A 13,077-nucleotide genomic window follows, 5' to 3' on the forward strand; every position below is an offset into this window, starting at 1 on the left:
GATGGTCATTCCGCTCTTTGGCCGTTAGGTCGATTTGCATATTATGCTTTTATTATTACAGATTATTATTACTGGTTAAAGAATCGTGGAGCTGTATAATTATACATTATCTAGTTGAAACCCCCCTCCCCCCCCTTTTTTTTTTTTTACATAGGATATCTCTTCCCCTTTACTTTGCCTGGTTTAGAAGTTGTGAGCTTTGGTTAGCTGTTTTATTGTTTAAAGTAGAAAGAAACAAACTGAAACAACTATTGAATTGTAAGATTGCTTGATTTAACTTCTTGCAGATATTGATATCATTTGTTTTCTTGTAGGTAGTAAGTTTTCTTCATACAGTTCTTCTGTGTGAGAAATTGGATTTCAGTACAGCTTTAGTGGTTTGTCCTCTTAATACTGCTTTGAATTGGATGAATGAATTTGAGAAGTGGCAAGAGGGATTAAAAGATGATGAAAAGCTTGAGGTATCATTTTAATGTTTTTATTATTAAAATAACAGCATTAAATTAATATAGTGAAACATACTTTTTATTACCAGTGACATATATTTCAGTGGGGATATTTAGTATTTGTACATTACTAATATCTACTTTTAAAAATCTTTATTTTCCCACAAAAGGTCTCTGAATTAGCAACTGTGAAACGTCCTCAGGAGAGAAGCTACATGCTTCAGAGGTGGCAAGAAGATGGTGGTGTTATGATCATAGGCTATGAGATGTACAGAAATCTTGCTCAAGGAAGGAATGTGAAGAGTAGGAAACTTAAAGAAATATTTAACAAAGCTTTGGTTGATCCAGGTAAGTTATTAACAGGCACTGTGATAGAGAAGCAACTTGAATAAATACTGTACATTATGTTTTAATTACCAAATACTAATTGAACAGCTGCTAATTAGCTAGTTTTGTTTCATTTATACTTCAGGTTTTTGCCTTTTTGTTTCTTGGTATAATTTCAGGAAGAGGAAATCACCCTTACGTTTGCCAACTGTTCAGAATATATGTCCTTAGAATAGAAGTCTTTGTGGTTTTTAGGAGAGACCTTGCAAACAATTAAAAGTGTCATGTGCCTGTGCCACAATTGCAGATATTTCCAACTGTCTGAGTATTATCCTCTCTAATAAAAGAGTAATATGCAAATTAACCATCACTCCACTACATAAGCCATGCCCATCAGCCAAGCCACGCCCAGCAGCCAGTCAGGGCGAGCATGCAAATTGACCCCAATCAAGATGGCTACCAGAAGGGAGGCTTGGGTTTCCCCGGCAACAGAGGAAGCCAAGCTTTCCACACACTCTGGCGGGCCCAGGCCTCCACCCAAGGATACAAAGTTTCAATTATAGAAGGTAAACAAATCCAAACAGAAATGGCGGCAGCCAAGGATTGAGCAGGAGGTTTAGCTCCGCTCTAGGCTACAAAGTTTCAATTGTAGAAGGTAAATAAATTACAGATACCAGGGCCTCTACTTGGGTCGTCAGGGGCATGGCTGGCCTGAAAACAACCACAAGTCCCTCGCCCAGGCCTCTCCACACCCCAAGGGAACCCCAACCTGATCCAGGACACCCTTTAGGGCAAACCAGCTGGTCCCCACCCGTGCACCAGGCCTCTATCCTATCTAATAAAAGAGTAATATGCAGATTGACCATCACTCCAACACACAAGATCAAGATAGCTGCCCCTATGTGTTCAAAGATCCTGCCCCCATGTGGACACAAGATGGCCACCACAAGATGGCCAGCAGGGGAGGGCAGTTGGGAGGGACCAGGCCTGTAAGGGAGGGCAGTTGGAGGCGATCAACCCTGCAGAGGAGGGCAGTTAGGGGTGACCAGGCCAGCAGAGGAGGGAAGTTGGGGGCAAACAGGTTGGCAGGGGAGCAGTTAGACATCAATCAGGCTGGCATGGGAGTGGTTAGGGGGTGATCAGGCTGGCAGGCAGAAGTGGTTAGGGGAAATTAGGAAGGCAGGCAGGCGAGCAGTTGGGAGCCAGCAGTCCTGGATTGTCAGAGGGATGTCTGGTGGGATCGGGCCTAAATGGGCAGTCGGACATCCATCGAGGGGTCCCAGATTGGAGAGGGTACAGGCTGGGCTGAGGGACACCCCCCCTCCCCCGTGCACGAATTTTGTGTACCGGGCCTCTAGTATGATAACAAGAGCTTTCTCCATACTCTGAAAACAGTCCTTAAGTTTCTCTCCCAACATTATGTCAGAAGAATTGCTGCATGTTTTTTCTCTTTTAAAGGGTCATCACTATGGAAGGTTAACCTGTGCAATACTGTTGATCCTTATGACAGTAATCGTCATGACCTAAGATCCAAATATTTGACTCTTTTTTGCCACTTGGAGAAGCAGCAAGTTGTACTATCCACAAAACATTTGTATCTATAATTGTTCCGTTCAATCTTTATCTTGTTATATTTCATTACTTTAACACACTATTGAGGCTTTAGATGTTTGTTGAGAAAGTCTAATTTTCACTCCAAAATATAACAGTATTCTTTAGAATCCATGGCTTTTCTTCCTTTTTATTTACTTTGATTTTTTTGTGTGTTTTTTTTCCCAGCTTTACTTAGGTATAACTGACAAATTAAATTGTAAGATACTTAAAAGTGCACAACATGATGATTTGATATACATTGTGAAAGGATTCCCCTTTTACTTATACATCTACCACGTCACATATTTACTTTTTTTGTGAGAACATTTAAATTCTGAGCAAATTACAGTTATACAATACAGTTATTATCATGCAATACATTTAGATCCACAACTATAGTCATCATGTTATATATTTAGATTCTCAGAGCTTATTCTTCTTATTCATCTTATAACTGAAAGTTAGTACCCTTTTGCCTCTATTTTATTTTATTTTATTATTATTTTTTCCATTGCTTTTCAGAGGGAGAGTAGAAGGGAGATAATGGGGCGGGGGGAGAGAAAAAGAGACTTCAATGTGAGAGAAACACACCTATTGTTGACTCCTGCACATGCTGGGGAGTGAACCAGAAACCTAGGTATGTGTCCTTGACTGGGAATTGAACCCATGGCCCTTCCATGTGTAGGTCAATGCTCTAACCACTGTAAAACACCAGCCAGGACTGCTTTGTCCTGTTTTTTAGATGATGTTTCAATTCACATGTACCAACATTAACTTTACCATTGTAAATCTAAGGCCTGATAATATGTTTATCTTTTTCTCATAATTAAACTAGTTGTCTAGAAGTCCTGAGGTGGTTGCATTGTTGGAGCACTATATGCTAGTGAATAGTATTGCAGCATATTCTTCATCAGGTTTTTTGGAACAGTTTAAAACAATTGTTTCCAGTTCTTAATATGTTGAATTGTCTGTGAGGAAATAAAAAAGAAATGAAAGATCCTAATATGAAGTTTAAGATTTGTTATTCCATGTAAATTATTATTTTTTCAAAATATATTTTTATTCATTTAAGAGAGGATCAGAGGGAGAGAGAGATAGAAACATCAATGATGAGAGAGAATCATTGATCGGCTGTCTCCTGCATGCCCCACACTGGGGATAGAGCCCACAACCTGGGCATGTGCCCTGACCGGGAATTGAACTGTGATCTCCTGGTTCATAGGTCAGTACTTAACCAAATAGCCACTATGACTGGGCAATTATTTTTATTTTGGGATAATTTTTTGTTTATAGAACAGTTGAAACTAAAGTAAAGAAAGCTTCCATATATTATGCACCTAGAACCCCCACTAATATCTTACATTGCTATGGTAATTTTGTGAAAACGAAGAAATTGATACATTGTTGGCATATTGTTAACTAAACTCCAAACTATATTTGAATTTCACCAGTTTTTCTATTAATGCCCACATTCTGTTCCAGGATCTGATTACGTTGCATTTAATTGTCACCACAATCTCCTCTGGTCTGTGACAGTTTTTCAGTCGTCTTTTTTTTTTTTTTCTCATTATGTTGTCAATCTTGAGGTGCTCTGTTCAAGTATCCTGTAAAATGTTTACTAATCTATACTTATTGTTTTTCTTGTGATTAGACTAGAGTTATAGGTTTTTGAAATAATACACATATACCAGAGGTAAAGTACCCTTGTAGTTACATTATGTCAGGCGTATATGAGATCCACATGTCATTATGGTGATGTGAACTTTCATCACTTGATTAACGTAGTATTGGCAAGGTTACTATATAGTTACTGTTTTTACCTGTTTTTATTCTTTGGAAGCCAGTCAGTAAGTCTAGCCCACGTAAGTAGGGGGATGGCAAAAATTAAGCTCCATCTCCTGTAGTAGGCAGTATTTACACATAAAACTTAGAAATTTTCTTTAGGAAAGATTTGCTTCTTACCCATTTATTTATTTAACCAGTCATTGAATTCTATTACTATAGACTTATAATCAATTATTCATTTATATGTTAAAATATAGACTCATACTATGTTTATTTTTGTTTAAATTGGTCCAATTTGGCCATTGGGAGCTCTTTCAAGTTGGTTCCTGTATACCTTTATTTTTTCTTTAAACATTCTTCTTAAAAAATTTTATTTTTATTTATTTATTTTTTAATAAATGTTTATTGTTCAGATTATTACAATTGTTCCTCTTTTTTCCCCCCATAGCTCCCCTCCACCCAGTTCCCACCCCACCCTCTGCCCTTACCCTCCCTCCCCCCCGGCACTGTCCTCATCCATAGGTGTACGATTTTTGTCCAGTCTCCACCTGCACACCCACACCCCTTTCCCCCCGAGAATTGTCAGTCCACTCTCTTTCTATGCCCCTGATTCTATTATATTCACCAGTTTATTCTGTTCATCAGATTTTTAATTCATTTGATTTTTTAGATTCACTTGTTGATAGATATGTATTTGTTGTTCATATTTTTTATCTTTACTTTTTTCTTCTTCTTCTTAAAGAATACCTTTTAGCATTTCATATAATACTGGTTTGGTGGTGATGAACTCCTTTAGCTTTTTCTTATCTGTGAAGCTCTTTATCTGACCTTCAATTCTGAATGATAGCTTTGCTGGGTAGAGTAATCTTGGTTGTAATTTCTTGCTGTTCATCACTTTGAGTATTTCCTGCCACTCCCATCTGGCCTACATAGTTTCTGTTGAAAAATCAGCTGACAATCGTATGGGTGCTCCCTTGTAGGTAACTACCTGTTTTTCTCTTGCTGCTTTTAATGTTCTCTCTTTGTCTTTTGCTCTTGGCATTTTAATTATGATGTGTCTTGGTGTGGTCCTCTTTGAATTCCTTTTGTTTGGGGTTCTCTGCACTTCCTGGACTTGTAAGTCTATTTCTTTCATGAGGTGGGAAAGTTTTCTGTCATTATTTCTTCAAATAGGCTTTCAGTATCTTGCTCTCTCTTTTCTTCTGGTACCCCCATAATTCGGATGTTGGTATGCTTGAAGTTGTCCCAGAGGCTCCTTACACTATCTTCATATTTTTGGATTCTTTTTCTTTTTGCTTTTCTGGTTGGGTGTTTTCTGCTTCTTTGTATTTCAAATCTTTGACTTGATTCTTGTGATCCTCTAGTCTGCTGTTGGGTCTCTGTATATTATTTTTTATTTCAGTCAGTGTATGCTTAATTTCTAGTTGGTCCTTTTTCATATCCTTGAGGGTCTCACTAAATTTATCGGCCTTTTCTAGGAAATTCTTGAAAAACCTTATAACCGTGGTTTTGAACTCTATATCCAGGCGTTTGCTTTCCTCCATTTCTTTCATTTGTGACCTGTTTCTTTGTCTCCGCATTTTGGTTGCTTCCCTGAGTTGATAGAGTGGCTTTGTGTGCTAGGTGTCCTATAGGGCCCAGTGGCTCAGCCTTCCCAGTTACCTGAGGTGGACACTTTTGGTCCACCCCTTTGTGGGCTATGTGCACAGTCTTGTTGTAGTTAGCCTTGATTGTTGTTGGTATCACTGGGAAGAATTGACCTCCAGGCCAATTGGCTGTGAGGATCAGCTGTGTCTACAGTGGGAGAACTTCTGTGCTGGAGACACCTTTATGGCTCAGGACTTGCTTCAGTGGGGCTTTGTTGCTCACTGAGTCTGCCCCCTGAGTGTGTCCCTTATGGATCTGAGGAGTTGTAATCTGGATGGTCCTACTCTGACCCCTGGGTACACTGGCTCTTGGATCTCCAAGGAGGTGCTAATTTAGCCTCTGCCTGAGGCCACCCAGCAGTAGCTACCGAGAAATCTGCAAATTCCTCTTATTTGTTTGGGTTTTGGGGGTGCCCAAATGAGGCCTAGCTATGAAGCAATGCAAGCTGCTGTGGGGCCTTGGGCCTTCTTTTGGATGTTTTGGGTCCCTCTGACTCAGCTGCAGTTTGTTAGGTAAGTTTAGATGTTAAAGGACCAGGTCCTTAATATGCAAAAGCCTCTGCGAACAGCTTGGATGAGGCCGAGTCTCAGGCGGATCAAACAGCAATGGCTTCTTGTCAGCCCTGCCCTAAGAGGCCCCCAGGTGTCAGTGTCCCTTGGTAATCGCTGCAAGCAGCTTTGAGAGAAAACTGCCCTCGAGTTCCGCCTGATGCCAGACAGTCCAATTTCTCCCTGTATGAGTTTGGGACCCCAGAGTCTCGCCCGGAACTGGAGTTCAGAGCATTTGGGAGCTTGTGTCTCCCTGTGGATTGAAAAAGCCAGCCACGTACTCCATTGCCAGCCCTTTCCTCGCGTGCGCCTCCGTATCTCTGCACTTTATTTCTGCAGCTCCTCTGAGTCTCAGTGTGCTTTTCTCTTTCCTTCTAGTTGTACAATTTCCACTTAGTCACCCTTCCTGTGGTTCTGGATGATGTCCGTTTTGTCTTTTTTTGTAGTTTTGAAGTTGTGCGAGGCAGCAAGTTCAGGTGTTTACTTATGCCGCCATCTTGGTTTCTCTCCTGTATCCCTTTGTTATTTCATACTTTTATTGTGTTTTTTTAGCACTTTATTATTTTCTGGTATTGTAAGATGCTCTTGGCTCATGTTTTATTTCCCTGCTACAGTATCATCAATTTCAACAAGGAGCGATGGTTCCCTTTATTGAAAAACTAGAGGCCTGGCACATGCAATTTGTGCGCTGGGGGTGGGAAGGGGGTTCTCTCAGCCCGGCTTGCGCCCTGTCAAAGTCTGGGACCCCTCAGGGGTTGTTTGCCTGCTGGACATCCCTCTCACAGTCCGGGGCCCCCTCACTCCTTACTGCCTGCCTACTCGCTGCTCCTTACTGCTCGGCTCCCTGCTCCTGAGCGCTGCCGTAGAGGCGAGAGAAGCTCCTTCTACTGCCGCTGCACTTGCTAGTCATGAGCCTGGCTTCTGGCTGAGTAGTGGGAGCACACTGACCACCAGGGCGCAGCTCTTGCATTGAGCGCCTGCCCCCTGGTGGCCAGTGCATGTTATAGCGACCCTTTGTTCCGCCGTTTGGTCGATTTGCATATTAGGCTTTTATTATATAGGATGCTTCAAAGAACAAGGATTACAATTATCTCTGAGATAATGATTTTGTTTCTTTTGGATATATACCCAAAAGTGGAATTGCTGGATTATGGTAGTTCTATTTTTCAATTTTTGAGGAACCTCAATATTCTTTTCCATAGAGGCTATACCAATTTACATTTTTACCAGCAGTAAGCAAAAGTACCCTTCTCTCCAAACTAGTTATCTCATAATAGCCATTCTAACATGTAAGGTGATTTGTCATTGTGGTTTTGATTTGCATTTTTCTAATGATTAGTGATGTTGTGGACCTTTTTGTGTACCTCTTGTACATTCATATATCTTTTTTGGAAAAATGTCTATTCATATATTTTGCCTATCTTGTAATCAGATTTTTTTTTCTATCTAGCATGTATTTTTTTATTTTTTGTTAATCCTCACCCGAGGACATTTTTTCCATTGATTTTTAGAGAGATTGGATAGGGAGGGAGGGTTGGAGGAAAGGAGACAGCGAGAGAGAGAGGGGGAGAGAGAGAGAGAGAGAGAGAGAGAGAGAGAGAGAGAGAGAGAGAGAGAGAGAGAACAATTTATTATATCCCACATGTTCCCCAATTGGGGCTGGGTATTAAACCTGCAGCCTAAGTACATGCTTTTGACCAGGAATCAAACCCTTGACCATTTGGTGTCCGCTGATGCTCTAACCACTGATCAAAACAGGCCAGTGATGGCATGTATTTTATATTGCGACGTTTGGAGGTTCCTAAAGTCACTCTCAGGTTCAATAATTTACTAGGTCTCACCGGATTCACATTAGATGTTATACTCATGGTTATGGTTATTACAGTAAAAGGTTACAAATTAAAATCAGCAACAAGAAAAGGCATATAGGGCAAGGCCCAGTGGAGTTCCAAGGCTGATCTACACTTCTCCCAATATGTATGGAATATTGCCAAACGGTCATGCTCATCTGAGACTTGATGTCTAGAGTCTGCGTTTAATCACGTAGGCATGGTTGACCACCCATGTGGGTGACTTTAGCCCCTCAAGTATTGAGATGATGCCGCATCACCCAAAGGTGCCATATTTGCCCCCTGTCCCATAAATCATAGTGTTTGCATAGACTACTTGTCGCCCAAGCCATTCAAGCAAACAAAGAAATTCTTATCAGGTAGGACATTGTAAGAGTGTAGAGGTTACCTCCTAGAAGCTATAGGCAACGACCTTACTTTTCTTAGGGCTGGGTTAATTCTTTACTTCACTACATATATAGGGTGTCTCAAAAATATACACACACTTTGAATAATTATAAAGTAAGTGTTTATTAATTATTAGTTCATTTAAAAAATTTTAAAGAATCTACAGAAATGAATTAATTTTCTTTGTCATTGCTTATTTTCAAACTGACAACTGTTCTGGTCCAGGCATTCCTGATAACACGAAGCAACAGAATCACAAACATCAGGAATCACTTCTTTAGGTATTTGTCCACCCTCAATTTATCAACTGTTGCTCGTTTTGTACTGTAAACTTTATCTTTTATGTATCCCCATAAAAAAGTCCATTGGATAAATTTTCTTTGTTCAAAGCTTAGTCTGGCTGAAAAGAAAGAAACCTCAAAAGAGTTTTCAGCTGTTAAAGTGTGTATACATTTTTTTGTGACCCCCTGTATATGTAGATAAAATCATGCTTTTTGAGGTGGTTATTTAAATAACAAATGCAATTATAATATAGATTCTGCAAGTTGCTCCTTTTTATTTAGTAATATATTTGACATACCTTTCAAGGTGGTTAGTACAAAGAGATCTACATCATTAATTTTAGTTATGCAACATTCATTATGACATAGTTTTTATTAACCCCCTTTGACAAGCTTTTAGATTGTTTTCAATTTTCTACCACAACAATTGATCCTTCAGAGACTATATATTTTTGAGTTCCTGTGGAAGTATATCTTTAGGATAAATTCCTAGATATTGAAATATGGGTTAAAGAGTACACACATTTTACATTTTAACAGATTTAGATTAATTTAGATTCCCACAAAGAGTGAGCGTACCTGTTTTACCACACTCTCATGAACACTGAATATTATTAGGTGGAGGAAATTATTTAAATCACTTTTGTAAAAGGCATTTTTTCTCTTGAAAACTTTTTAAAATTCAAAAGAAACAATATGTAGTCTTTTAATACAAAGCTAGGTAAAGATTTTAGCTGTTATAAAGTATATTAACAATTAAAAATGCATTTTTACTATTTGTGTAGTCCCATCTGAATACTAAATACCAATTATATCATTTAATCAATCATATTGAAGCAGCTACTTTAAAAATCCTGTAGAAGATGAATTTTCTCTAATGCCTAATAGATGGGTCTGAATTGGACAACTGCTGTTATTGAAAACTAGAGGCCCCATGCACGAAATTCATGCACTTGTGGGATTATCTCAGCCCTGCGTGCTCCCTCTCGCAGTCCGGGATCTCTCAGGGTATGTCTGACTGACGGCTTAGACACGGCAGTTGATAATCCTTAGCACTGCCTCTACACCTACCAGCCATGAGCCCAGCTTCTGGCTGAGCGGTGGGAGCGCACTGACCACCAGGGGGCAGCTCCTGTGCTGCGCGTCTGCCCCCTGGTGGTCAGTGCACGTCATAGCAACTGGTCGTTCGCTGTTTGGTCGATTTTCATATCAGCCTTTTATTATATAGGATTAGTATTTAAGTGATATTAGTGAAAGTTAATGAACAAGCAAATTTTGTATTTGGGGTACTTTAGAAAAAATACATGCGTTATTTTAGTAAAGTAAGTGTATATATTTCTTTCAAAATAGTCACTCAGCTTTGTGATCTTTTATAGCTTAGAAAGCATTCTCTCCACCCCTCATAACAATGTAACAATCAGTTTAGCTGTTTTTATCAAATTTTCCTCCCAACAATGAGTGTTATTTGGCATAAGTTAAATGGGAAATACTTCATGGCCTATTGTGATTTATATGTTATTTCTTAAAATGTAACTTTTGAAAATATGTCTTTTTACACACACACACACACACACACACACACACACACAACACAAACACACACACACACAAACACATATAAAGAGGTAATATGCTAATTTGTCTGTTATGGTGTCCGAGTCACCACCAGGCAGGAGCTAGTGAGAGGGACAGGTTCGGGGATTTCCGCCCCCAGCACAGGCACACACAGGCCTGCCCAGTGCTAACTACACACTGCCTCAGTAGCAGAGGCTGCTCCCGACTGGTGGGCTGGAACGGGGGCAGCCAGCCAAGCCCTAGTTCAGCTTTGGCGGGGCCAGCTGGAGCCCGAGGCCAGCCCGAGGCCAGCCCAGCCCCCACAGGTCCCGGGCCAGATGGTGGCTCAGTAGCAGGCAGTGTCTCCATGCATGGCGCCCAGGGGTGGCCGCGAGGGGCGCGGGACCTCGCTGCAGGCTGCTGCGCTGCCGCAGTTGCTTGGCAGGAGCCCGGTAGCCTGGAACCAGAGTGGGTATGCACAGACTGCTGCGCGCCCCGCCCCGGCCCCACGCCTACTTCTACAGCCGGCTGCAGACCCTGCCCCGCACTTCAGGCAGGGGGAGGAGGCTCACAGCTGCTCGCGCCCTAGGCCACACAGCCTGCACCGCTGCCTGCCTAGCTGGCAGGGACCAGAGCATCGCGGGTGAGCTGCTCCCGCCCCTGTTGGTTGAATAGGGATGAGGGCACTGGGTGCAGGGAGCAGACCTCAGCCAGGGTCCTCCCAGCGCAGGGAAGGAGCCTGGCCTGGGCCTTGTGGGGAGCTTAGGAAGTTTGGCTGAGCAGGCGCTGGTTTATGTCAACTGTTACTCTGCCATCTTCCTCCAGCTCTCCAAGCCAACCCCCCTGGCCCACCTGCCCAGGGGAAGGAGCTCCGGGCGACCTCCCCGAGTGCAGACTGTGGGCCCGGAGACTAGAGGAAGAGTGCCCAGCGGGGCCTGGGCGGGAGCCAGTGCAGAACTATCAGGGCAGAGCTGCTTTGCCATCTCAGTGAACTTTGCAACCGACCCAAGTAGGAAACCAAGAGGGGAGAGGTGGGAGCTGTGGATTCCCAGCGCTTTAGTCACTTGAAAACAGCCTCACTTGGAATGTGAGGCAGCTGTATGTTCAGCTGAGAAGTGAGGGGGCTGAACCCCACCATCGCTGCGCTCTAGTCAGTCCGAGGCCCGAGCATCCACCACGAGAAGGAAAAAACGGAGGTAGGGACCCGGAGGAAGGGAGGACAATTGAAGGAAACGTGTCTAGACTTTCCCCAGCCCTCTCCCTCTTTCCACGGCCTATAAAAGCCCGGGCCCAGCCACAGTTCTGTCTCCGCCTTTTAGTCCCCTGTTCTCCAACCACAGAGGAAAGTAATAAGGAAGTAGTCGGTGCTGCCTCCAGAAAGTATATAACTGATAGGCCTGTAGCCTCCTGCAGAGGGAGGCCAGACCGAGGCTTAGGCCACTGGGAGCTGGCCTAAGCCATCAGTAGGACATTATGTGAGGGCTCCTGGACTGTGAGGGGGGCAGGCCGGGCTGAAGGACCCCCGCCCCCGTGCACGAATTTTCGTGCACCGGTCTCTAGTATATATATAAATTTCTCTTAGTCTCAGGTAATCTTTTTATCTTGATACACTAGTTCTGAAATTCCTATTTAGGTACTGTTTTTTACTTGTAAAAAATACTTGTTGTTTCAAATACTTCAAATCTATTGGTGGGATCTTTTCACCCTTGTGATTATTTTTATTGTTGCCTATTTTTGAGTAACATTATAGTAGTACTTCAATACTCTATTATTAAGATATAATTAACACTAGTTTATGCCACATGAACCCAATTCAACAGCAGATAAAATATAACTATTCTTGTAAGAATGATGTTTATCTTCCTACATGAGCAGGGCTGTGAAAGAATTAACTTTATTTACTTAAATTGATTACACTTTATTTGTTATATATTAATTAAATATTGTTTTTCTTTACATTTTTGTAGGCCCTGACTTTGTTGTTTGTGATGAAGGCCATATTCTAAAAAATGAAGCATCTGCTGTTTCAAAAGCTATGAATTCTATACGATCAAGGAGGAGGATTATTTTAACAGGAACACCACTTCAAAATAATCTAATTGAGTGTGAGTTAATATCTGCAGTTATGTTATAGAATATTAGCTTTGCTGCTTTGCCATTCACCTTCTGTTTTTCTAGTATATTCTCTGACCATGAACTATATAGGTCCATCTTGGTCTACTGTGAGAGAATACCTTACATTTCAAATGTAATGCTTTATAAATATGACTGGTAAACCACAGTTAAGTGTTGTGCCATTGTGAGTCTTCAAGTATAAATAGAGAACTTGAAATATATAAACAGTATCAGAAGTTTTAATGATTGATTTAAAACAAGCATGTCAAACTCAAAGGCTAACATGGGCCAAATAAACAAGGTTTATGTGGGCCGCAAAAAAAAAAAAAAAAAGCTTTAGTAATTTTCATAGTAACGTAGGTTTATTTCGATAGAGACATGCTGAATACAAAGGGCTGAAATAAGTGAATAATTGTTAACATAAAATAATAGAACATTTTAATAAAAATTAATTTTTTTTCTTGAACATTAACTTAGGAGACACAGAATAACGGCACAAATTAATAAGCGTAACACTTTTCTTATTCTTCGAAAGTGAAATATT

The 13,077-nt window shown here is 41.2% G+C and overlaps 1 protein-coding gene across 1 annotated transcript in view; it reads left to right on the forward strand.

Moving 5' to 3' along the window:
- The window catches only part of ATRX (ATRX chromatin remodeler), a 291,152-nt gene that overhangs the window by 151,123 nt on the left and 126,952 nt on the right, over nucleotides 1-13,077 (forward strand). The window contains exons 18-20 of the mRNA XM_028137791.2: nucleotides 315-461; nucleotides 617-794; nucleotides 12,386-12,523. Of these exons, the coding sequence (XP_027993592.2) occupies nucleotides 315-461; nucleotides 617-794; nucleotides 12,386-12,523 (463 nt within the window). The remainder of the gene's footprint in view (nucleotides 1-314; nucleotides 462-616; nucleotides 795-12,385; nucleotides 12,524-13,077) is intronic.

Source organism: Eptesicus fuscus, chromosome 1 (genome assembly GCF_027574615.1).
Source record: "Eptesicus fuscus isolate TK198812 chromosome 1, DD_ASM_mEF_20220401, whole genome shotgun sequence".
In the NCBI taxonomy this organism is placed as follows: Eukaryota; Metazoa; Chordata; class Mammalia; order Chiroptera; family Vespertilionidae; genus Eptesicus; species Eptesicus fuscus.